Source organism: Adiantum capillus-veneris, chromosome 28 (assembly GCF_014529385.1).
Source record: "Adiantum capillus-veneris isolate H3 chromosome 28, ASM1452938v2, whole genome shotgun sequence".
In the NCBI taxonomy this organism is placed as follows: domain Eukaryota; kingdom Viridiplantae; phylum Streptophyta; class Polypodiopsida; order Polypodiales; family Pteridaceae; genus Adiantum; species Adiantum capillus-veneris.
In genome coordinates, this window is record NC_140958.1 from 52,182,714 (window position 1) to 52,208,318 (window position 25,605).

A 25,605-nucleotide genomic window follows, 5' to 3' on the forward strand; every position below is an offset into this window, starting at 1 on the left:
TTTAAGTTTATAAAGGGTTCTTTCATTTAAAGACTTAGATGACTCCCTTTTCATTTTTCTGTTTTAGAATGTCAATGTGATTCTTCACCTTGTTTATCATAGGTTACTTCAAGGAAAGATCAACAACAGTACTGGGCAGACACAAGCAGACCCTATTCTTATGTGCCAGTGGTTGAGTTTTCACAAGCCTTCAATAACTTTCATGTGGGACAACGGATTTCAGAAAATCTTTCTAGACCGTATGACAAATCAAAGAGCCATCCTGCTTCTCTTACAACAAGGAAGTATGGATTGGATAAATGCGGACTTTTAAGGGCTTGCTTTGCAAGAGAATGGTTGCTCATGAAACGCAATGTGGCTATTTACGTCTTCAAGACAGTGCAGGTCCTTTCCTTGGTCTTTTGTCTGTATTTTTGTGAATGGCTGTATCTATTGCATTGAAATCTCATATTTTGGAGTGCTATGAATTACAGATCTCTCTGGTTGCAGTGATTACAATGACGGTCTTTCTGAGAACTACACTTAATGATGAGACAATTGGAGATGGGAATAATTACCTTGGTGCATTGTTCTTTGCTCTAGTGAATGTCATGTTCAATGGTTTTGCTGAGATATCTATGACAATTTTTCGGCTTCCCGTCTTCTACAAGCAAAGGGATATGCTGATGTACCCAGCTTGGGCATTTTCACTACCAGCCTTGGTTATGAGAATTCCGTTATCCATTTTGGAGTCAGGCATCTGGGTGATTTTGACTTACTATGTTATTGGATTTGCACCGGAAGCTGAGAGGTCTCTCTCTCTCTCTCTCTCTCTCTCTCTCTCTCTCTCTCTCTCTCTCTCTCTCTCTAGTTCTTTTCTAGTTCTTTTGTACCCAGACATGGTATTAGATTCACTATTTTGTAACTGATTGGTCTCATAGGTCATTTTGGCCTTTTGAAGACGTTAATATAACATTTCATTTCATTTCTCTCTCTCTCAAAACCGTGGTGGCTTCACTAAAAGGTCAGCAGGGGCAACGCACAGGGCAACTGAAACAGAGGGGCAGTTGCGCACAGGCAAAGGCAGCAAACCAGGCAGCACACAGTGAAGGGGCAGTGAGCCAGCAGGCTCCTGAAATGCAGCTCATAGGCTGCGATCTGAGGGCAGGCATGCAGGGGCCATAGGGCAGTTGACAGAACAGGGCTCGACCTCCTCCTCCTCCTCTCTCTCTCTCTCTCTCTCTCTCCCCCTCCCAACAAGCCGCCCATTTGTTTTGCTTAGTTTTTTGCTTGGTTCACATCGATCAACTTAGCACCCCATAGTATATATCTTTGTTTTGTACTCTTGTTAGGTTATTTTGTTACTCTGACTTTGTATCAGATCCACCACTTTGTAACTTTCGGGTCTCATAGGTCATTATGGCCTTTTGAAGACGTTAATATAACATTTCATTTGAAAAGCACATGGGGGAAAAAGATGCAATAATTGAGGAGCTAAAAGGAGAACTTGTGGCTTGCAAATCTGCAACTAAGGAGAAGGGAGACGACCAACCTTCGGTGCTTAAGGAGCTCGAGGACATGAAAGATCAAATGAAAACTCTACGGGAAGGAGATGAACAAAAATCGAAAACGGCATCTTCATGGGCGGAACGTCTTTTTAAGACACAAGAAGAGGTTGATGAAGCATAGAAATGGATTGAGGATGCGAAGAAAGGGAAGGCCCAGATGCTCGAGACCACACCTACTTCTACCATTATTAATATGACCATTGAGGAAGAGCAGAAAAGGAAGAATCGGGCTCTGCATGTGCGGGTCATAGGAGTCAAAGACAGAGAGAATGTAGATGAAGAAGTGAAGGAATTGCTACAATGCATGGGCATCACAGAGCCTACTCACACAAGTGCATGGAGAGTGGGCAAGAAAGGAATCGATGAGAAGGGAAACGTAAAGGACCGGGCACTTATTCTCCACTTCCCGAATATAGAAATAAGGAAAGAATTTCTAAAGAAGAGGCCAACTCTTAAGAAAACCGGTATTTTCCTGGGAGATGACCTTACATTGGCACAAGTGGCACACATGCAAGAGTTGATGCCAGAGATCAGGGCAGCAAGAGAAAAGGGGAAAATCGCCTTTTATAGAGGAGGGAAAGTAGTGGTTTTGGAAAAGCGCTCAGCATGACGGTGCGAGACCTATGGGGCGACGCTCCAGATAGCGGCGTGGAATTGTAATGGGTCATATAGGCTAGATGTAGGTGCCTTTGAAGACAGCTTTAGGGACAGAGACATAGTTTTCTACTCAGAGACACACCAGATACCGGGACAGCGTATGCCACATGTGAAGGGTTATTTATGGGAAACAGTTGGTCGACCAGACAAGAGATCTCTACAAGGTAGCCGGGGGTCAAGAGGAGTAGCAGTCTTATTTAAAGAGGAGCTGAAACCACTACTACAGATTATCAGGAAAGATGAGCAAGCAAGGTATATGTGGGTGAGAATGAGAGCCGAGACAGGTAGATTTCTATATATCGCTATATGCTACTTCCCTCCAAGTACCTTAGTCTACTCCTCACCTAAAGGACAGTCCCCTTTCTCCATATTGAATAATGGCATATGGGAGTTCTGTAGAGATGGAGACATAGTTCTCTTAGGAGACTTTAATGCCAGAACGGCCAACTCTCAAGCAGTATTCTATGATACTTCTGAGGAAATGCTCAGAGAAGTGGATTTATCACAAAGGGGGCTTACTAGAAACTCACAGGATAAAGAACATACTGAATATGGGAGACATCTCATGGAGATGGCAACCATACATGGTTTGGCCATACTTAATGGTCTAGAGAATTTCCCGTTATTTGGGGGATTCACATGCTTCCCACACAGGCATGGGGCCAGTACAGTGGATTATGTCATGACTTCACCAAGCTTTATTTCTAGTATCAAGGACTTTAAGGTGGGACCCAGACCGGTTGGGATTGTAGTGGATCATGCTCTCTTGACCTTATCAATCTCCTTCCAATACAATGCCTCTCAAGTACAAAGGAAGAAGACACACACAAGATATACTTTCACGCCAGAAACTGATTCAGTCTATGTGGAAAAGGTCTATAATAGGATGCGGGCAGCCGAGCCAGTATATACTGTAGAGGAGATTACTTCTCAGTTAACAGAGATACTACATGGAGCAGCACAAGAGGCATACCCACATACTCAACCTGATCAGAAGAGAGGAGCTGGGAACATGCCTCAAAACAGTTGGTATGATGAGGAATGCAGAGAGACGAGAATCCAGGTCCAGAAAGAGCTTACACTTGGGATCATCACATATAAGCAGTCTCGGATTGCTCTTCGGCGTATAGTACGTCGCAAGAAAAGGACATTTTTAGCCAAACTAGAGAAGGATTTATATCAGCTCTTCTTGAGTCAGGACTCACATGAGGCATGGCGCTTATTTCAAGAGCACTCACCGCCTCCGACGATTACTTCTCCTGAGATCTGGGGTCAATATGTAACATCATTATATATGGTATCTGGACAGCCTCCATTACCAGATCTGCTAGAGCCATGCCCTGCTGCTAGTACTTTCTTTACTACGGAAATGGTGGAAAAAGCCATTGATAAGATGAAGACAAGAAGAGCATATGATCATGAAGGTTTAGTAGCAGAACATCTGATCCATGCCAGGGATCTACTTTCAGAAGTCCTTGCTCGGCTGTTTAATCGGGTCATGTGTGAAGGATTACCTGAATCTTGGAAATTATCTACTATCGTACCTATTTTCAAGTCAGGGGATCCTATGATACCCGGGAACTACCGCACCATTATGGTAGGTCACACTTTGACCCGACTGTACGCATCCATTCTTGAACAAAAATTGAGTAGATGGGCAGAGAATGAGGGCATAAGAGCAACAGGACAAGCTGGATTCAGAAGGGGTTATTCCACTTTAGATCATATTCTTACGCTCAGAGCCATTATTGAGGAAGGAAGAGCAAACGGGAGAAGGATGTATTGTTGCTTTGTGGATTTTCGGAAAGCTTTTGATACAGTACCAAGGGCCAGATTGATGCACAGGATGCAAGAGTTAGGGGTCCCCAAAGAGATTATTTGGGGGATCATGGCTTTATACGGGTCAGTAACTGGTTATGTACGTACTCCAGAAGGGGATTCCGACATTGTTCATTCCACCGTTGGAGTAAAGCAGGGATGCCCACTGTCCCCTACTTTATTTGGTATGTACATAGATGAGGTATCAGATTACATTGATAGAGAGGGTGACAGAGGGGCTCAACTTGCAGGGTCATGGATCCCTTTGTTGTTGTATGCAGATGATATAGTATTGATAGCAGAATCACCAGATGGAATGCAGAGGCAGCTAGATGCATTACATAAATTCGCAGAGGACAGTGGCCTGTCGGTAAACTTGGGTAAAACCAAAGTTATGGTGTTTAACACCACACCGCAGTGGGTCAGGAGATCGGCACCTACATTTGCATATGGCCACGATACAGTAGAGTACACAGATGCATACACATACCTTGGGGTGGTATTTGCAGGACCGAAGTTTACTCTTAAGAAAGCAGCGGATGCTAGATTATCCAGAGCCTTTGCGGCCTTGGGAGGGTTGGAGAGGATGTGTTCACAAGTGCAGTTTCAAGAACCACGAACAAAACTTTGGCTCTTTGATACTGTGGTGGCTTCGGCTATGCTTTATGGGGTCCAGATTTGGGGACCATCTGTGGATCAGGATAATTGGAAGTCAATGGAGAGACCTTTGGTATCTATGATTTCCCGAATGATTAGAGCCAAGGCCTCCGTACCACACGCGATTACCCGAGCGGAACTAGCGGCCCCTCCGATAGAAATTGAAGCTCTTACTCGATCAGTGTCCTTTATACATGGTTTGTGGGATACAAATAATTGCCGATATACTAGACTGGCCCTCGAATCCTCTCAACAATTAGCAATGAAAGGGGATACATCATGCTGGTATGCGCAACTGTCCTCGTGGTTTCGGAGACACGGGTTCAGTATGGAAAGATTACCCCCCTTCCAATACTCTCTTGAGGCCCCATCACTGGCAATTACACGAATGGAGATTAATAAAATCATCCGACAGGATCTTATACAGTTGGATACTAAGAGGACATGGGTAGACCCTACACAAGAATTGGGCACGAAGATGGCCAACTACAAAGAAAACTTTCTACAACTATCTGAAGATGGATTTGTGATTCGCCCGAGTTACATGGATACCCACCTGTCTCATGGTTTGAGATGTGCTATTGGTCAGATTCGTACATCCTCACACCAGTTAAAAATTGAATTTGGTAGATTTAGGGGAATCCCATGTGAGAGAAGAATTTGCAAGTTATGCGGAATGGAGCCGGAGACAGAATTACACTATATATGCCACTGCACAGTATACTATGAGATACGGGGGCGTTTTCATTGCCTCTTTAAAGAAGGCTTTGGACCTCTAGATAGAATCATGCAATACCAAGATCAAAGATGCTTAGGCTTGTGCCTACTGGAACTACATCGGCACAGGGATAATCTAATGAGAAGACAAAGAGCACTACAGCCTCAGAGGCCGATCACAGATTTCTTCGGATCGAGAGAAGCAGGAGTGGAAGGAGAAGCAAGAGGCCAACAGCCAGCACAAAGGAGTACCCACAGTCATACCAAAGGCACGCTAATTGATAGAGCGACTGAGCTTAGGAAATCGAGACGACCACGACCAAGATGCAGAAGCACACTTCACCGGAGGAGACTACAACAAAGGATTAGAAGCATTCTAGCCAGACACCTAGAATGCTCCTAAGAAGTTTATTTATTACTTTGTATTTAGTTTTTCACATTTATTTTCACACTTTCACACTTTTCATACTTAGTACTTTAGTACTAAGGTACCCAGACATTGTAACAGATTCACCACTTTTGTATCAGTTTGGTCTCATAGGTCATTCTGGCCTTTTGAAGACGTTAATATAACATTTCATTTCATTTCATTTCTCTCTCTCTCTCTCTCTCTCTCTCTCTCTCTCTCTCTCTCTCTCTCTCTCTCTCTCTCTCTCTCTCTCTCTCTGCCGCCTGCTCCAGCTTCCGCTGCCCCCTGCTCACGCGCTCTGCTGCCGCCTCTCTCCCTCCCGCTCTGTTGCCGCCCCTGCTCCCGCGCTCTGCATTCCCCCCCCCCCCCCCCCCCCCCCCTTCCCTTCTCTCTCTGTGCTGCTCGTGCGCGCTGCTCGTTGCTGCCTGGCTTGCGCCCTGCCCCCCCGCCTCTGCCCCTCGCGCCCGCCTTGCACTGCATCCACGCACTCGTCGCCCCGCGCCGCCGTTCCCCCCACTCTATCTACCATACTTATTCCCGCCTCCCACTCTCTCTCGTGGCCCCTTCCCCCCATTCTATCTACCATACTTATTCCCCCCCCCCCCTCTCTCTCTCTCTCTCGTCCCTTCCACCCACTCTATCTACCATACTTATTCCCCCCCCCGTCCCTCTCTCTCTCTCTCTCTCTCTCTCTCTCTCTCTCTCTCTCTCGTAACTACCGGTTTCACCCCCGGGCCGTATATCTACCATACTTATCCCCCCCCCCTTCCTTCTCTCTCTCTCGTAACTAACGTCTTCACCCCCGGGCCGTACCGCCTCCGCTCTACCACTCAAGCATGAGGAAGACAAACGATAAAGCCGACCCCCTAGAGGATGCCATTCGAAAATGCAAAGAGGAAATGACGGAGACCATCACCAAGTTGAACCACAATCTCTGGGGCACAATAAACATCCTCGAAGGACGTGTGCTGATCCAAGAGAGCAAGATAAGCACGTTGGAAGACCGAGTGACGACCCAAGAGGAAGAGATTGCGTCACTCAAGAAAGAACTCGCCGAAGCCCGATCAAGAAACACACTGGAAGAGGGCGAACTGCAACCCTCAGTAATTGAAGAAATCAACACGATCAAGGAACAAGTACGGGCCATCAAAGAGGGAGAAGAACAGCACAAAGAAATGACGACTTCTTGGGTGGATGTTCTTACCAAAACCCAACAGAAGGCGGACGAAGCCGAGAAATGGATCAAGGTGGCCAAGAAAGGAAAAGACAAGGAGATAACGCCCACGTCCACACCCAACAACATCATTAACCAGACACTAGAGGAGGAGCAGAGGAGAAGGGTGCGCGCTTTACATGTGAGAATTTGCGGTCTTAAAGACAAAGGCAATGTGGACGAAGAAGTAAAAGAACTCACAGCTCTTATGGGGATTCATGAGCCGACACACACAAGGGCATGGAGAGTGGGCAACATAAAGAAAAATTGAGGTAGTGGAGAAACCTCAAAAGAAAGAGCACTCATCCTCCGTTTTCCCTCCATGGAAGCAAATAAGTCATTCTTGAAGAAAAGACCAACTCTTAAGGAGACTGGCATCTTTCTCGGAGACGATCTCACCCTCTCGCAGATCACTCATATGCAGGAAGTAATGCCGGAGATTAGAGCGGCAAGGGGAAAAGGCAAGATCGCTTTTTACCGAGACGGAAAAGTAGTAATACTGAAGCGACGCTCCACATGACGGTGCGAGACTTATGGGACCACACTCAAAGTAGCTGCCTGGAATTCCAATGGATCTATGCGTCTTGATGTGGGTGCTTTTGAGGATAGCTTTACTGGAAGAGACATCATCTTCTACTCTGAGACACACCAGGCCCCGGGGCAATCCATGCCTCACATCAGTGGATATAGGTGGGAGACAGCCTACAGACAGGAGACACGCTTAGAGCACAGAGGACGGGGCTCGGGAGGAGTGGCAGTGTTATTTAGAGAGGATCTGCAGCCATTGATACATATAGCCCGCAGGGACGAGCAGGCCAGGTACATGTGGGTGAGATTGAAAGCAGAGACATGCAGATACCTCTATCTAGCTATTTGTTACTTTCCCCCGAGTACATCAGTTTATGCACCACCTAGGGGACAATCCCCTTTCTCTATTTTGGATGATGACATATGTGAGTTCTCTAGGGACGGTGACATTATCATCCTCGGGGACTTCAATCCTAGGATTGCCCATCACTAGGCAGTGTTTTATGATACTTCAAAGGAGACGCTAAGAGAGATAGATGTGGCAGATACGGGCCTTTCCAGACTATCACACAATATGGAATATACTGAGTATGGGCGACACCTGATAGACATGGGCACTGCACATGGATTGGCCATCTTGAACGGCCTACAGAGATTCCTTGCTGCGGGAGGTTTTACATGCTTCCCACACAGACATGGAGCCAGCACGGTGGACTATGTCATGGCACAACCGAATCTCATCTCTAGTATCGAGGATCTCACAGTTGGGCCCAGATTGATCGGGGTGGCAGTGGATCATGCTTTGGTGTCAATGACCATCTCTTTCCAATTCAGTGTAGCACACGGGCCACGAGTAGCAGCCCCTACTCGCTACACATTCACAAGGGAGACGGACTCTGTATACATGGATGGAATCTACAGACGCATATGCACTGAGGACTCGGGGCGACCTCTGGAGGAGCTAACTACTATATTGACACAGACATTACATGAGGCAGCAGCTGAAGCGTACCCACACACCCAGCCTGAGCAGAGCCGCCGATCTGGGAGCATGCCTCAGAACAGCTGGTACGATGAGGAGTGCCGCCAGACTAGGGCCAGACTTCAGAGGGAGGTGCTGTTGGGGGACGTCACTCACAGACAGTTACAGATGGACTTTCGACGCCTGGTGCGGTGGAAGAAGAGGGCTTTTTTGTCTCGACTCGAGCAGGATCTATATCAGCTATTCATGAGTCAAGACTCGTGTGAGGCGTGGCGGCTCTTTCATGAGCAGTCCCCCCCCCCCACCCGCTATTTCCTCCACAGAGGCCTGGGGTCAGTACGCATCATCTTTGTACACAATACCTGAACAGCTGCCCCTCCCCAACCCCCCCGACTCATGCCCGCATACATGTGTCTTTTTCACCGTTGAGATGGTGAAGAAAGCTATTGACAGGATGAAGACTGGGAGAGCATATGATCATGAGGGCCTAGTAGCTGAGCATTTCATGCATGCCAAAGACCTACTAGCAGAGCTTCTAGCAGTTATGTTTAACCGTGCCATGTGTGAGGGCCTACCGGACACTTGGAGCCTATCTACGATCGTACCTATCTCCAAATCAGGAGACCCCATGGAGCCTGGGAACTATTGCACTATTATGATCGGGCACACACTGGCACGGTTGTATGCATCCATTCTTGAGCAACAGCTGAGTAGATGGGCAGAGAGAGAAGGAATGCGTGCAACTGGGTAGGTAGGATTCAGGAGAGGCTTCTCTACTCTTTGACCATATCCTAACACTCAGGGCCATCATCGAGGAAGGCAGATCTCATGGGAGACAGATCTATTGTAGCTTTGTGGACTTCTGCAAAGCTTTTGACACGGTACCCAGAGCTAGACTGATGCGCAGATTACAGGAAATGGGAGTACCCACAGAGCTCATTTGGGGGATCATGGCATTATACAGTTCAGTAGTAGGGCATGTACGCACCCCGGAGGGACTCTCAATACCAGTTCACTCCACTATTGGGGTGAAGCAGGGTTGCCCGCTCTCTCCTACTCTTTTCGGTATGTATGTGGATGAGGTTTCTGACTACATTGACAGGGACGGGGATAAAGGTGCACAGTTGGCAGGGACATGGATTCCACTTTTGTTATATGCGGACGATATTGTGTTGATCTCCGAATCCCCAGAGGGAGTGCAACGCCAATTGGATGCTTTGCATATGTTTGCCCACGAAAGTGGTTTGTCTGTCAACCTTGGTAAAACCAAGGTTATGGTGTTTAATACCACCCCACAGTGGATCAGGAGATCAACACCTACATTCACATACGGCCAGGAGACTGTGGAGTACACAGACGCTTACACTTACCTTGGAGTGGTTTTTACTGGACCCACATTCTCACTCAGAAGAGCAACAGAGACGAGATTGACTAGAGCCCACGCAGCATTGGGTAGATTGGAGAGGATGTGTTTGCAGGTTCAGTTTCAGGAACCCCGGAGGAAGCTCTAGCTCTTTGACACCTTGGTGGCCTCAGCATTTCTCTATGGGGCTGAGATATGGGGACCTTCATTGGATCACCACGGGAGGCCAGGTCGCACAGACGGATGGGGGAACATGGAGAAGTCTCTCGTCTCTATGATCTCGCGGTTCATTAGAGCCAAGGCATCAGTACCACGGGCCATTATCCGAGCAGAGCTGGCGGCCCCCCCACTAGTGGTAGAGGCGCTCACCAGATCAGTCTCCTTCATAAACCGCACATGGGAACTTCCCAGAGACAGATATGCTCGCATAGCACTTGAGTCCTCACGACAATTAGCCATACAAGGAGATACAACATGCTGGTATGGGGAGATAACATCATGGTTTCATGCGCATGGGTTCAGCATAGATAGGCTGCCACCATTCCAGTACTCATTGGATGCACCATCTCTCATTCTTACACAGTCGGAGATCACCAAGCTCATCCGCCAAGACCTGACCCAGCTAGACACCAGGAGGACATGGATACAACCAGCACAAGAACTGGGCACGAAGATGGCTTTCTACAGAGACCACCTTGTCCAGCTTACAGAAGATGGTTTTGTGATGAGACCCAGATACATGGATACCCACTTGTCTCATGGGATTCGGTGTGCTATTGGCCAGTTACGCACATCGTCTCACCAGCTACGGATTGAAACCGGGAGATATAGCGGAGTACCAGCAGAGGCCAGGACATGCCCCTTGTGCGACATGGAACCTGAGATAGAGCTGCATTATACATGCCGCTGCCCCGTCTACTACGAGATACGAGGCCGCTTCCACTGCTTGTTCAGAGAGGGTTTTGGACGACTCTCAAGAGTAATGGGATACGAAGATGAAAGATGCCTAGGATTTTTCTTGCTCGAGCTGCGCAGACACAGAGAGAGCCTGATGAATGGCGAGGCTAACCAGTCTCAAAGACGGATTACAGACTTCTTCAGAGCAGACACGGGACAGCCGCAAGAGCCACTCCCATAGCAGAGCTCCCCCCCGTCTCACACCAGAGGCACACTGATTGACCGAGCGATTGAACTGGGGAAATCCAGGCGCCCACGACTGCGCAGGACTACACAACATCGACGGAGGCTACGTCAAAAGATTTAGAGCATGCTGGCCAAGCATGCGCGACGCCCGGTCAGACTACTAACCATGGAGGAAATTGATGAGATTCGCCAACGACCGATGCTAGATCTTCTGTGATTCAGCTATCCCAACTGGCCGCCCATTTTTGCTTAGTTTTTCGGCTTAGCTCACATCGACCTATCTAGAATCCCATAATATATATCTTTGTTTTGTGCTGTTGATTAGGTTATTTTGTTACTCTGACTTTGTATCAGATCCACCACCTTGTAACTTTCTGGTCTCATAGGTCACTATGGCCTTTTGAAGACGTTACTATAACATTTCATTTCATTTCATTTCTCTCTCAGCAAAGGATTCGAGCCATACTCTTTCGTCGTCCAGAGTGTAGATGAAGATGGATCTCTCTACTCCCCTCCCATATTGTCTTCACATTGTACTGCTTAGTTTAGGATCCCGCAGTATTGATATTTTGTTATCCTAGTTTAATTTATTTTGTTAATCTGACTTTGTATCAGCTACACCGCATTGTAACTTTCTGGTCTCATAGGTCACTTTGGCCTTTTGAAGACGTTAATATAACATTTCATTTCATTTCTCTCTCTCTCTCTCTCTCTCTCTCTCTCTCTCTCTCTCTCTCTCTCTCTCTCTCTCTCTCTCTCTCGGGGACGCTTTCACTGTTTATTCAGAGATGGTTTTGACTCGTTAGATAGAGTCATGAGATATCAGGATCAGAGATGTCTCGGATTATTTCTACTTGAGATATAGAGACATAGAGACTCTCTATTGAGAGGGCATAGACAGAGACAGCCCCAGAGATGCATCTCAGATCTCTTCAGTCCGAGTACCACAGGGGCAGAGGGGCCACCACCACCACAGAGCTCGGTTCCCACCCATACACACACCAGTGGTACTCTCATCGATCGAGCCATAGAGTTGGGGAGATCGAGAGGATAGGCTTCATGCTACTGCTATATTGTATCATGGTGACACTTATCCCCACTTTGTACCTTTATGGCATTATACCATTGCTCAGCTTACCAGCCACCCATAGGAGTCGGTAGCACTCCTATCTCAGTTTTTAGTTTGTAGTGTTCTTTGTTTGCCCAGACTTGGTACTAAACTCACCATTGTAATCAGTTTGGTCTCATAGGTCATTTTGGCCTTTTGTAGACGTTAATATATCATTTCATTTCATTTCTCTCTCTCGCAAGGAATTGTTCGGGAGCTTGAGGATGGACCAACAAGTCGATAACGGGGATGACAACATTTATGAAACCCCGCCTAAATCAAAAGCGACATTTAGGCGGAGGTTTCGAGAGAGTACACTATCGCCAGGTTTTGTGAGAGCAGAGAAATTGTCTAGAGTCAAAGATGACTTAATGTATGAGAAGGTACAGGTGATGATTCAGGCGGAGCTGAGCTTCTTGAGGGGTGACATTGAAAAAGAGATGTATGCAAAGGCGAAAACTTACAAAAAAGCCGTTTTCCCAATAACTAGGGCTTCAGGGTATTTTTTGCTAGGGTCTCCCTGAGGTGCTCTGTCCCAAGCTTGGGCGCACCTGAGGCCCCAGAATTGCTAGATCTATTTTGATGTGCACACAATTAATTAGATAATTCTTTTCTCGTAAATAGATTAATTATTTACAAAGTCTGACATAACTACACCCACCAGCCCTAGCACTCAAGGGCTGGCCAGGAGCAGCAGGCAGAGTCACAGAGTACGCAGCCAGAGCCACCCTTCAAGCTTGGGGCTCAAGCAGAGGAGGGCTGGCAGCAGGTTCGTGGTCAATGTCGGCAGGGGCCACTGCACCAGCCTTGCACTCAGAGTGGTCCTTAGGCTCCTGCCCAACAGTAGTGGGTTCCCATGGGCAACCGTTTCGACCCTCTTCAGCAAGACGAGGTCCCTTCTCCAGCCTTCACCTCAGCCTCGCCCTCGATAGCCCCTCCTTCCCCCGAGTTCCCCCCCTCTTACGCTCCCCCACCTCCTCCTTCTCCCTCTGCCTCTCCATCTCGCCCTCCTACCTTTGCCGATTCCCCTCGCCCCCTTCTCCCCCCCTTCTCCCCCTGCTCCCTCACCTCCTTCCTCTCCAGTCTCACAGCCGTCCCAGGGGGCAAGGCTTCTTCGGCTGCTCGGAGATCTCTTGGCAGCGCCTTTGCAACGGGTCGCTTGGCGAGAGAGAGACAACCTTTCTTACGACCCCCTCCTCTGGTGCAGACGTCTCCCTTTGCTACAGTTCCTTGTGGTCTAACGAGCTTCGACATTTTTCGTCGTTGGGATTTCTTTGCCTACGACTTTACATGGTTTCTCGGCGACCCCTCACCAGACCTTGAGGCAGCCTGCTTCAGAGTTCATGTACTGTTCCTTGCAGCTAGGGGGATAGGGACCTTGGACTCAACGGTTGGCTTCTCTTTTCCCCTATGCAGCAGGGACAGGTTGAGTGGACTATAGACTCAGTGTTGGAGTGGTTGCAGACACAGGCCCTTGAGTTCTCTCACATGGAGACCTAGGGGTTATAGACTTGCTTCAGACTCTTTGGCCATTGGCCAAGTTTGTTGTGACACCTCCAGACGCCAGCAAGATGTAGACACATTGTGGTTCACTTTTTTGCTGACACGCAGAGCCCACCATGCTATATATACATACATGAGGACTCCTAGACAGAGCAGGTTGCTTTACGCACGGCTCGGTCTACTTGGGCTTGGGCTAGACACTCTTTGCAGTCACGCCTATCTCGAGGACGCTCGGATGCAAATTACTCCCCATCCAAGCCTGCCTCGAAGATAACACGGTTAGCTGCTGCGGCAACATCAGTTCTCTCTCGCTCCCCATGAGAATTGTCTCATGGGACGTACAGGGATTAGGTGGGCGCCAGTTTCAGCGTCAGAGAGACCGACTGTGTCAGGAGCTTCAACGGTTCCTTGTGGGAGGAGAGATTTACCTTCTTATGCTACAGGAGCATCTGTGAGAGCCGCATTAGACGTTGTGGTTAGCTTTTGCGTGGACGATATGAGACTTTTTGGTCAACTGCATTTGGACTTGGAGGCATCCAGGGTAGGGTATGTATGACTATTGCGGATTCTTTGCAGCAGGCCATTGTGGACAGAGGGATTATTGTGCCAGGCAGGGCTCAATGGATCACTATGCAAGTTCAGGGTTGTCTCGTGGGCTTCCTTAACATCTATGCATCCAATGTGGCCAGTGCACGTGCAGAGTTTTGGTTTCAGATTGTTGAGTCTCTGCTGCAGACAGAGCAATGGTGCATAGAGGGTGACTTCAACATGTTGGAGGACCCCTCTGACAGGATTGGTGGTAGCCATACTACTGTGCATGGAGTTGAGCTGGCAGCTTGGGAGAGGTTTTGTATGACTGCAGGTTTCAGATGTGGCAGCATTCTAGCTTTGTGAGGTCCCCGGACAGCTTGGTCTTCTCTCGTTCGGACCGCGGAGTGGGAGACGTGAATATATCTCGGATAGATCGCTTCTACACTAGTGACCACTTCTGTGACTTGGATGGGACAGTTGGCATTCTGGCACGGACTTCCTTTTCGGACCATGCACCAATGATCCTTACAGTGACTGATAGACAGAGGAGGGGGAGCACGATGCTACGCATCCCTGAGAGGGTCTTGCTGGACTCTGTGCTCAGAGAGCGAGTGGAGGCTCTTTGACAGAGAGCTTAGACATGCAGGATTCTCCTGTTGATAGAGTGGCCTCAGGACTTGCTCAGCTTAGTCGATTCTTTCTTCAGGAGTCTTCGGCTCGCCTGGTTGCAGCGAGAGAGGAGGAGTAGCGTCCTCGACGGGGCGTTACTTCCTTGCAGAGGATGCAAGAGCAGCATCCAGACAGTCCTTGGTTGGAGGAGCAGTTACAGTAGGCTCGCCAGGAGCTCGTCAGCACAGAGGAGAGGCGCCATGAGTTTGCTTTCCGTCGACAGGCATCTCAGTGGACCCAGGTGGGTGACAGAGTGACAAGCGCTTTCTGTGAGGCAGTGGGACCCCGACATTCACATGCCAAGGTCAGCCAATTGAGGAGGCCCGACAGGTCAGTTGCTTTAGAGCCAGAGGACATGCGTGCAGTTGCTACTGACTTCTATCGTGATCTACTGTCTGCAAAGCCTCAGTTAGAGCGTCAGGATGCATGCAGAGAGCAGGTGTGGACACAGATGCCTTATAAGGCCAAGAGGAAAAGGAGGGCTCGTTGCAAGTTTCATGTTTCAGATTTTCCACTAGGGGATGGGCAATTAAGCTATGACTTGAAGGAGGATCTGACAAGCAGAAAGGCAGATGTTATTTTTGGACAGCTTATAGAGATGGTGCCTAAGCTAAAGCAATAGTGGAAGAGGATGGTTAACCCAATGGAGAAAGAGCCAGAGAGAGGTTCAATGAAGGTGTTGGCGATGGATGAGCTACCAGACATTTGCCCAATAGTAGATGTGTGGCACAAAAGAAAAATTCTGGGACAAGGTTATGTTGATGGCGGAGCCCAAATATGTGTCATAACACACTCATGCGTTGAAAAGATGGGTCTTACAGTGACTGGGTTGTGAGGCTTTCGAATTAGATTGGCAAACCATCAAAAAGTAAAATGTTTGGGTGTTGTAAAGAGCTTAGAAGTGGAGGTGTATGATGCAAAGGCGGTGGTTGATTTTCATGTGATGCCAGCGGGGTTGTGAGCATATCCTGTTATACTGGGCAGACCATGGTTACGTGAAGTGGGAGCTGTTCAAGATTGGAGACGTGGTACGATTAGCCTCTATGGAAAGACAGGTGCCAAGAAGCTATATAATATGGACACAAGGAAACAATTGGAAGAGCTTTATAAAGATGAGGATGAGTCTAGTGATGAAGACTATTCCACAATGACTGATGAGGACAGTGATAATACTACCAGCAGTGATGAGGATGTTGATGTTGCATTTCTTTTGATGGACAAAGACATCGAGGAATCTGGTTTAGTTGTATTTGCAAATGAGATTGAAGATGAAAGTGAAGGGCCTTATGAAGTGATTGAAGGGCTGATGCAAACCAAGGTTGAATTGTCAAAGAAGCAGGAATTGATGATACAAATGATCAGTGGAGATCTCTCAGCTGTGGAGAAGGAGATATATTTGCACATGCTCGCTAGTTTTCCTGATTTGTTTATTACTTCATATGAAGAGATCAGAGGGTTCAAGGACGAAGAGATGCATATAGAGCTGAAAGAAGGTGCTAAGCCAGTGCGGCAAATGCTAAGAAGTGCGGCAAATGCTAAGAAGGATGGGTCAAGAGCAAATGGAAGCCTTGCGGGAAGAGGTGGACAAGTTATTGAAGGCAGGGTTCATAGTCCCTGTGGAGACCACATAATGGGTGAGTCTAGTAGTAGTCAATCCAAAGAAGGATGAAAAGTGGAGGATTTGTGTAGATTTTAAACCCTTAAATGCAGCCACTAAGAAGAATCCATATCCTCTCCCATTCATCGATCAGATCTTGGATTCAGTGGCAGGTTATAAGAGGTACAATGTGTGTGATGGTTTTTCAGGCTATTTTCAATTGAAGATTCAAGATTGCTCTTAAAGATCGAACAAAGACAACTTCCATTACGCCATGGGGCTGCTATTGTTACACGGTATTGCCATTTGGGTTGTCAAATGGACCATCTTTCTATCAAGAGAGAGCAAATTGGGTATTGGAACCATTCATTGGTAGTTGTGTTAAAGCTTTTATGGACGACTTCTGTGTCTACAATAGTAGGGCTGAACACCATGAGAAGCTACAGAAGGTATTGGCTCGATATGATGAATGTGAAGGACAACTAAATCCAAAGAAATGTCATCTAGGACAGCCAAGGGTGAAGTTATTGAGCCATATGGTGTCAGAAAATGGCATTGAGGCTGATCTTTCTATCTTTTGTGGTGCGTATGCCCTATCAACTACCTCATTTTTGTGCTAATTTTTTCGATTTAATGCTTCTTTTAGTGCTAGGCTTCATTTTGGCTGAGTCTGCCCTTGATCTCCGGAGTCATGACAGAAACTCAGTACGTTGAACTTTGTATTGATGTATGCTCATGTGTGTGTGCGTGTGGTGTGTGTTGTGTTTGGGAGCATATGTTAGTACCTAGTTCTACACCCACTATTGGGCACTGACGACGTTAGTGGGGATGTCGTGGTATTTAGTCAATACTATGTATGATGGAGCTGATGGTTATATTGTCTCGTGGGTGACTACCATGGGTCTATACCTTGCACTTTCCTTTAAGGGTGAATCTGGGCTTATCCTTGATTCATCTAGGTATATATGATCTAGACAAGGTTAAGTCTATTATTCTTCTTCCATCACCTACGAGTACAAAGCAATTGGCAACCTTTATACACAAAGTGAAGTACATTGCGTGGTTTATTCCATTGTCTTCGCAACTCCTTTATCCATTACAAGAAGTGGCAAAGCATGATCCATTGCAATGGGATGACAAGTGTGAAGAAGTGTTTCAAGAGTTGAAAGAGGTGTTAGGGGGGTTGTTAGCCATGCAGGCTCCTGATTGGGAGCAAGTGTTTTATGTAAATCCATCAGTAGGGGATGATGCCATTGGAGCCATGCTATTGCAAAAGGGGAAGGGCAGCCATTATATGAGGCCAGTGTATTGTGCAAGCCGAGTGAAGCTGGTAGCAGAGAGAAAATTCTCGGAAGTAGAGCTAGTGATGGCCAGTGTAATATTTGCTTGTCGACGATTTTGTCATTACTTGCTACCACGACCTTTTGTTTTCTTGACTAGTTACGCCTTTTTGCCACAATTAATTAATGGCACTAACATGTCAAATGTGGTAAAAAATGGGTAATTGAGCTGCAAGAGTTTGAGTTCTCTTTTTTAGTGGAAGACAGTACAAGGGCTACCCTAGCTGATTTATTGACTTACAAGGAGAATCCCCTTCTTGTTAAGGAAGAGGTGGTGAGAAGGGTAGTTAAAGAAGTGCCACAGTTAAGAGAGTTGGTAAGGTTATGCTTATTGTTACCAGTGATAGTTCTTTTGCAATTGATGCTTTATATGTACTTGGGATCCAATAGATATGGGGACCTTCATTGGATCATCACGGGAGGACGGGTCGCACTGATGGACGGGAAGACATGGAGAAGCCTTTGGTCTCTATGATCTCGCGGCTCATTATAGCCAAGGCTTCAGTACCACGTGCCATTACTCGAGCAGAGCTAGCTGCCCCCCCACTTCATACACCGCATGCGGGAACTTCCCAGAGACAGATATGCCCGCCTTGCACTTGAGTCCTCTCGACAGTTAGCCATGCAAGGAGATACAACATGCTGGTATGGAGAGATGACATCATGGTTTCGTGCGCATGGGTTCAGCATAGAGAGATTGCCCCCCTTCCAGTACTCACTGGATGCACCCTCGCTGACTTTTACACAGTCCGAGATCACGAGGCTCATCCGCTAGGACTTGACTCAACTAGACACCAGGAGGATTCAGCCAATACAGGAGCTGGGCACGAAGATGGATTTCTACAGAGAGCATCTTCTCGAGCTTACGGAGAACGGTTTTGTGACGAGGCCCAGATACATGGACACCCACATGTCTCATGGGATACGATGTGCTATTGGCCAGATACGCACATCTTCACACCAGCTGCGGATCAAGACTGGGAGATACAGTGGAGTACCGGCAGAGGCCAGGACATGTCTCCTGTGTGCCATGGAGCGTGAGACAGAGTTGCACTACACATGCCATTGTCCCGTCTACAATGAGATACATGGCCGCTTCCATTGCTTGTTTAGAGAGGGCTTCGAACCACTCTCCAGAGTCATGCGGTACGAGGATCAGAGATGCTGGGTCTGTTTTTGCTCGAGCTGCGCAGACATAGAGAGAGCTTGATGAGGGGAGAGGCTAGCTAGTCTCAGAGACGGATCACAAGCTTCTTTAGAGTAGACACTGGGCACCCGGAGGAGCTACTACCACAGGAGAGCTCGTCGCCTCACACCAGAGGTACACTGATCGACCGAGTGATCGAGCTAGGGAGATCTAGACGTCCACGACTGCGGAGGACTGTACAGCATCGACGGAGGCTGCATCAGAGGATTCGAATCACTTTGGCCCAACATGCACGACACCCGGTAGGCTATTGACCATGGAGGAGATTGATGCGATCCATCGTTTATTTTGTCATTTTTTGTTACTCTGACTTTGTATCAGATCCACCACATTGTAACTTTCTGGTCTCACAGGTCACTTTGGCCTTTTGAAGACGTTAATATAACATTTCATTTCTCTCTCTCACTACATATGTCACTGCAGTGCCTGCACAGTCTACTATGAGATACGGGGACGCTTTCATTGTTTATTCAGAGATGGTTTTGACTCGTTAGGTAGAGTCATGAGATATCAGGATCAGAGATGTCTCGGATTATTTCTACTTGAGATACAGAGACATAGAGACTCTCTATTGAGAGGGCATAGACAGAGACAGTCCCCGAGATGCATCTCAGATTTTTTCAGCCCGAGTACCACAGAGACAGAGGGGCCACCACCACCATAGAGCTCGGTTCCCACCCATACACACACCAGTGGTACTCTCATTGAACGAGCTATAGAGTTGGGGAGATCGAGACGACCACGACTGAGGAGGGGAGCCACGCAGCACCGACGGAGATTGCAGCAGAGGATCCACAGGATTCTAGCACAACACCCAGAGTGTCGATCAAGATAGGCTTCATGCTATTGCTATATTGTATCATGGTGACACTTATCCCCACTTTGTACCTTTGTCGCATTATACCATTGCTCAGCTTACTAGCCACCCATAGGAATTGGTAGCACTCCTATCTCGGTGTCTAGTTTGTAGTTTTCTTTGTTTGTACCCAGACTAGGTACTAGACTCACCATTGTAATTAATTTGGTCTCATAGGTCATTTTGGCCTTTTGTAGACGTTAATATATCATTTCATTTCATTTCTCTCGGAGATGCCCAACTGGCAGGGACGTGGATCCCATTGTTGTTATATGCTGATGATATTGTGTTGATCTCTGACTCGATCTCTGACTCATTAGAGGGTATGCAGCGTGTCACAAGACGAGCACCACATGCCAATAGAAAAGAACAGACTGAACAGACTTTTAGCACTTTAATAACAATTGAACTGAGAGAGAGACGACACGCGACACGAAGTAGCGGAATTCCACCCCAGAGAGTATTGGCCCCAAACCTTGGCGCCCCTTTTGGTATTTCTTTATATTGCATTGACATAGTACAAGCCGATACTCCAGACTCTGCACCTTCTCCAAGAAGCATGCCAAAGAATGAGCCCTTAGCACATATTTAAAGGCCCCTTGCCTATGAAAGCAGTTTACATGAAAAGCCTTCAAACTCAAAAGCTTCTGGTCCAAAAGCAATGCTAAAAAGTTGCTAGCGTAAATCACGGAGTTCCGTACAACAGTAAGCACAAAACACGGAAATCCGTACAGTCTACCACGTCATCATGTCAACGCAATTTTCGTACAATTGCCACATCATCAACTGCTACGCGATTCTTTTTCATTGTGTGTGGGTCCTGCTTTATTTTTAATCCTTTATGTCACTTAGGGCCCCATCGGACGGCGTCCCCATAAGTTGGTAGGACTTCTTCTTCTGTTACTTGTTCTTCTTAGGGTTTAGGCCCCTCCACCGGCATCTGCAAGTTGGCTCCATTCTTCAAGGCTTTGACATTTCAGTAGTTTGTGACTTCTCCCCTTCTTGAAAGAGAGTAATTGTCGGCGATTACAACATATTTGCAAAACAACTCAAGTTAGCTCAAAAATTTTCGAGGGTCATTCCAAGGGACAATCAGTTTGCTCTTTTTGTTAAGAAGTTAGCTTCTCCTTTCGGCTCTTTTGATCAAGGAGTTGACTTCTCCTTTCGTCCAGATCGGAACTCTTGATATTCCGGCGTAGTAAAATTAGCCATCACACCCAGACCGCACTGACCTTCCACGGGTGTCTTGATGCACTAAAATTACATACCCAGGCAATCTCATCAAATTAGGAATATTCAGTGGTTGGCACATCACAATGCAACACAAATGCTCACATATGCATGTTACAAGACATAGAAACATAAAGTCGCCGATGAACACTCCTCCCGCATAACCTAACAAGGTTCGGGCCGGGAGATATTTAACGACTCCCTGATCACTCCTCCCGCATAACCTAAAAAGGTCCGGGCGAGGAGATATAGAGGCCTTTTACAACCAAGTACCCCCCAGATCGCAGCCTATGTCATTTGGAGGTGCTGAGAGTAACCACTGCTCAGACTTCTTAATACTCCTTCCACATAACCATCAAGGTCCGGGCCGGGAGTCCCAACGACAATTATTTTACAAGCATACAACCAAACGCTCCCTAGGCATCGGCATGCGTCGTTCGGAGGTTTTCTAGCATACAATGGAACGCTCTCCAGGCATCGGCGTGCATTGTTCCGAGGTTCAAACAATACTAAAACAATATTTCTACTTCTCCACCTAGGAGTAAAATCACAAATCATTGAAACCAATATTAAAACTAGAGCTAAACAATTCAAATCGGCACCAAGACAAGTTCAAAATAGATACCATCCATTTCAAACAAATTTTCAAACAATATTTTCTAGCTATAAAGAAAAACAAGTAGAGAGTTCATTCGAGGTTTTGTTCGGACAACCGAAACTTTGAGAACGATTGGCTTGTCCTTCTGCATCACAGTGATGGTTCGGTTCCGAACCTGGAGAGTCGCATCATTCTTGTCGTGCCAAGGCATGCCCAAGAGAACGTCGCAATTGCCCAACTTTATGATGTGGAAATCAGCTTTTCCATGATAATCTTGAATAGTCACTTGAAGAGCACCAATGAGCGGTACCACTTTCTGAGTTTTCCCCGTGGCTAGCTTAGCTTCATTTCTCCACCCTCTGCATCATAATCAAAGTGTATCTGCTTTAAGAATTTTGGATGGATGAAGTTCTTTGTAGCTCCAGGGTCAAAGAAAATAAGGGCTTTGAAGCCATTGACTTTGCCATATGAACGACACAATTCATTTGTACTCTCAAGACGTATGCCATAAATATCAGGAACTAGTCCAACAGCGGGCTAGCTCTCTTAGCAAGAGGTGGCGTTGGGGTTCTGTCGACTGTTGGTGCGGGCGTGGGCTCCTTTGGTCTATCAGTGTGTTTGGGACAACTAGAATGATTATGCCGTGTTTGAAAGCATCCAAAGCATCGGCCTTCTTGTAGTAAGGTGTCTCGTTGTTGAGGCGTCAAACGAGGCATGTGCGGTTGATTTTCAGGACTCGAGAATTTGTTCGTTGTTGCCGAGAATTGTGGTTAGTGGCCGGAGATTCTTATGTGGTAAACTCTAGCTTTCCCTTCATCAGTTTGTAGCCGACTGCGGCATGGTTCATAAGTTCTTGCATGGTAGGGACTTGCTTGGATAGACAATATTCCTGCAATGGTGATGGTAGTCCAATGGTGTATTACTGACATTCCGCCTCCAAGGGAACAGATCTAAAGAAGGACACCGGAAGGTACACGTCGAGAAACCTTTGGTTATATTCGTCCATGGTTTCGAGCATTTTCAAGTTGCCCCACTCTGCCAAAATTCGTACTTCAAACATAGAAGTCACGTAACTACATGCAAAAATTGTCTTGAAAGCTTGCAAGGTCCTTGGAGCATGTGGTGTTGTTGGGATTGAACTCCACCATTGCATAGCATTATCTTTAAGAAATCCCGCTGCTCAAGAAATCTTGGATTCTTCTGTATAGTTCCCCAAAGCATAGATGTTGTCGAATTGTTATAGGAACTCCAATGCTTTCTTCCGATCTTTCACCCCGGAAAAAGTAAAAATTTGACTGTCGTGCCGCCATCTTTGAAATCTTTGGGTTGGTTAGGTGCATATCGCGGGTATGGATAATAAGGGTATCCATATGGGCTCCACCATTGTAGCCTTGTGGCGGCGGTGGTGGTGGAGGTGGGGGCAATGGCGGTTGCACTGGATTAGGGTCAGATGGTTGCACCATATTCATGAAAACTCCCCCGATCGGAAAAGACGGCTGAGAAGGTTGCCAGTTGGAAGCTCTCGTATTTTTTGATGCCAGAGGAGGAGGTACCACCTGGGGCATCAGAGGGGGTAACATGCAGTTCAAAAATTGTTGAAAACTTTACAGCATCGAAAGATTCTGCTGAGGATGCCGTGAAAGAATGTCGTGGAGTTCGTTGAGCAGAAACTATAAATATTCTGCTGAATCCATGTCTTGGGTTCTTTATGGCTCATGCCCTGTAAGAGAGCGATGAGGACGAGAGCGCGCCCGATGCGCCCTATACCACTAGCTAATAAGTCCGGGGTCGAAGACTGAAAATAAATCCCAATAGCTCTGTTTGCTCTTTGTGGGACTGGTATGCTTTTAGAAAAGCACACGCCTGATGCTCTAATACCACTGTCACAAGACAGACACAGCGTGCCAATAGAAAAGAACAGACTGAATAGACTTTTAGCACTTCGATAACAATTGAACTGAGAGAGAGAGACGACACGCGACACGAAGTGGCGGAATTCCACCCCAGAGAGTATTGGCCCCAAACCTTGATGCCCCTTTTGGTATTTCTTTATATTGCATTAACACAGTACAAGCTGGTACGCCAGACTCTGCACCTTTTCCAAGAAGCATGCCAGAGAATGAGCTCTTATCACACGTTTAAAGGCCCCTGGCCTATGAAAAGCAGTTTCCATGAAAAGCCTTCAAACTCAAAAGCTTTTGGTCCAAAAGAAATGCCAAAAATCTGCCATCGGAAATCATGGAATTTCGTGCAGCAGTCAACGCAAAACGCGAAAATCCGTACAGTCTACCACGTCATCATGTCAGTGCAATTTTTGAAATTTTTGTATAGCTGTCACGCAAGACTTTCAGTGCGTGTGTGGGTCTTGCTTTATTTTAATCCTTTATGTCACTTGGGGCCCCATCGGACGGGGTCCCCATAAGTTGGTAGGACTTCTTCTTCTTTTACTTGTTCTTCTAAGGGTTTATGCCCCTCAGTCGGCATTTGCAAGTTGACTCCATTCTTCAGGGCTTTTGACGCGTCAGCAGTTTGTGACACAGCGACAGTTGGATGGATTACACAGTTTTGCAGGGGATAGTGGATTGTCTATAAACCTTGGTAAAACCAAGTTATGGTGTTTAACATCACACCATAGTGGATCAGGAGATCAACACCGACTTTCACATATGGTCAGGAGATTGTAGAGTATACAGATGCATACACTTACCTTGGGTTGTTTTCACTGGGCGAGGGTTTCTTTGGGGAGAGCAGCAGAGACTAGACTGACTAGAGCCTATGCGGCCTTGGGAGGCTTGGAGAGGATGTGTTCGTAGGTTCAGTTCCAAGAACCTCAGACAAAGTTATGGCGCTTTGATACTCTAGTAGCCTTAGCTATGTTGTATGGGGTGCAAATATGGGGACCTTCTGTAGGCCAGGATGGTTGGAAACGTATGGAGAGGCCCTTGGTATCTATGATCTCTCGACTGATCAGAGCCAAGGCCTCCGTACCCTATGCTATCATTTGAGCAGAGCTAGCTGCCCCTCCTATGGAGGTTGAGGCGCTTACCAGATCAGTCTCCTTTGTGCACAACTTGTGGGATACTACTAGAGACAAATATGATAGATTGGCCCTTGAGTCTTCCAGACAGCTAGCTCTTCAGGGGGACACTTCATGCTGGTATGCATAGATGACATCATGGTTTCAGATGCATGGCTTCACCATGGACAGGCTGCCCCCTTTCCAGTACTCTCTTCAGACACCCTCGATGTCTCTTACACGGGTGGAGATTACTATACTCATTCGTTAGGACGTGATCCAGCTGGAAACTAGGAGGACATGGATAGAGCCGCCACAGGAGTTGGGCACGAAGATGGCTTTCTTTAGAGAGCATCTTCTCCACCTCATGGGAGATGGGTTTGTGATTTGACCCAGCTACATGGATACACATGTCTCATGGTTTGCTGTGTGCCATTGGTCAGATATGCACATCTTCACATCAGCTGGAGATTGAGACTGGTAGATTTAGAGGGATACCAGCAGACAACATGATATGCCACTTATGCCAGCTAGAGCTAGAGACAGAGCTACATTACATATGTCATTGCAGAGTGTACTATGAGATTCGGGGCCGTTTCCACTGCTTATTCAGAGAGGGTTTTGGTCCTTTCTCTAGGGTCACGAGTTATGAGGATCAGAGATGTCTTGGGCTATATCTACTTGAGTTACACAGATATAGAGACACTTTACTGGGGAGAGCTAGAGAGAGACAGTCCCAGAGACTGATTATAGATTTCTTTTCACTAGATATGGGACAGCCAGAGGAGCAGTCATCACTGCACAGCTCGGCCCCCACTCATTCGAACACTACTGTCACTCTCATGGACTGAGCATTGGAGCTACGGAGATCCAGACAGCCATGATTGAGGAGAGGTGCTACACAGCATCGACGGAG

At 47.0% G+C, this 25,605-nt stretch overlaps 1 protein-coding gene across 4 annotated transcripts in view; it reads left to right on the plus strand.

Annotated features, from left to right (window-relative positions):
* Positions 1-25,605, plus strand: part of LOC147420455 (pleiotropic drug resistance protein TUR2-like) — a 56,016-nt gene that overhangs the window by 7,839 nt on the left and 22,572 nt on the right. For all 4 annotated transcript variants that reach the window (XR_015186912.1, XM_086503952.1, XM_086503950.1 and 1 more), the window contains 2 exons: positions 103-384; positions 474-790. Coding sequence is in view for 3 of the 4 variants with exons in the window: in XM_086503952.1 (XP_086360078.1) it covers positions 103-384; positions 474-790 (599 nt within the window). In the remaining variant the exon portion in view is untranslated. The remainder of the gene's footprint in view (positions 1-102; positions 385-473; positions 791-25,605) is intronic.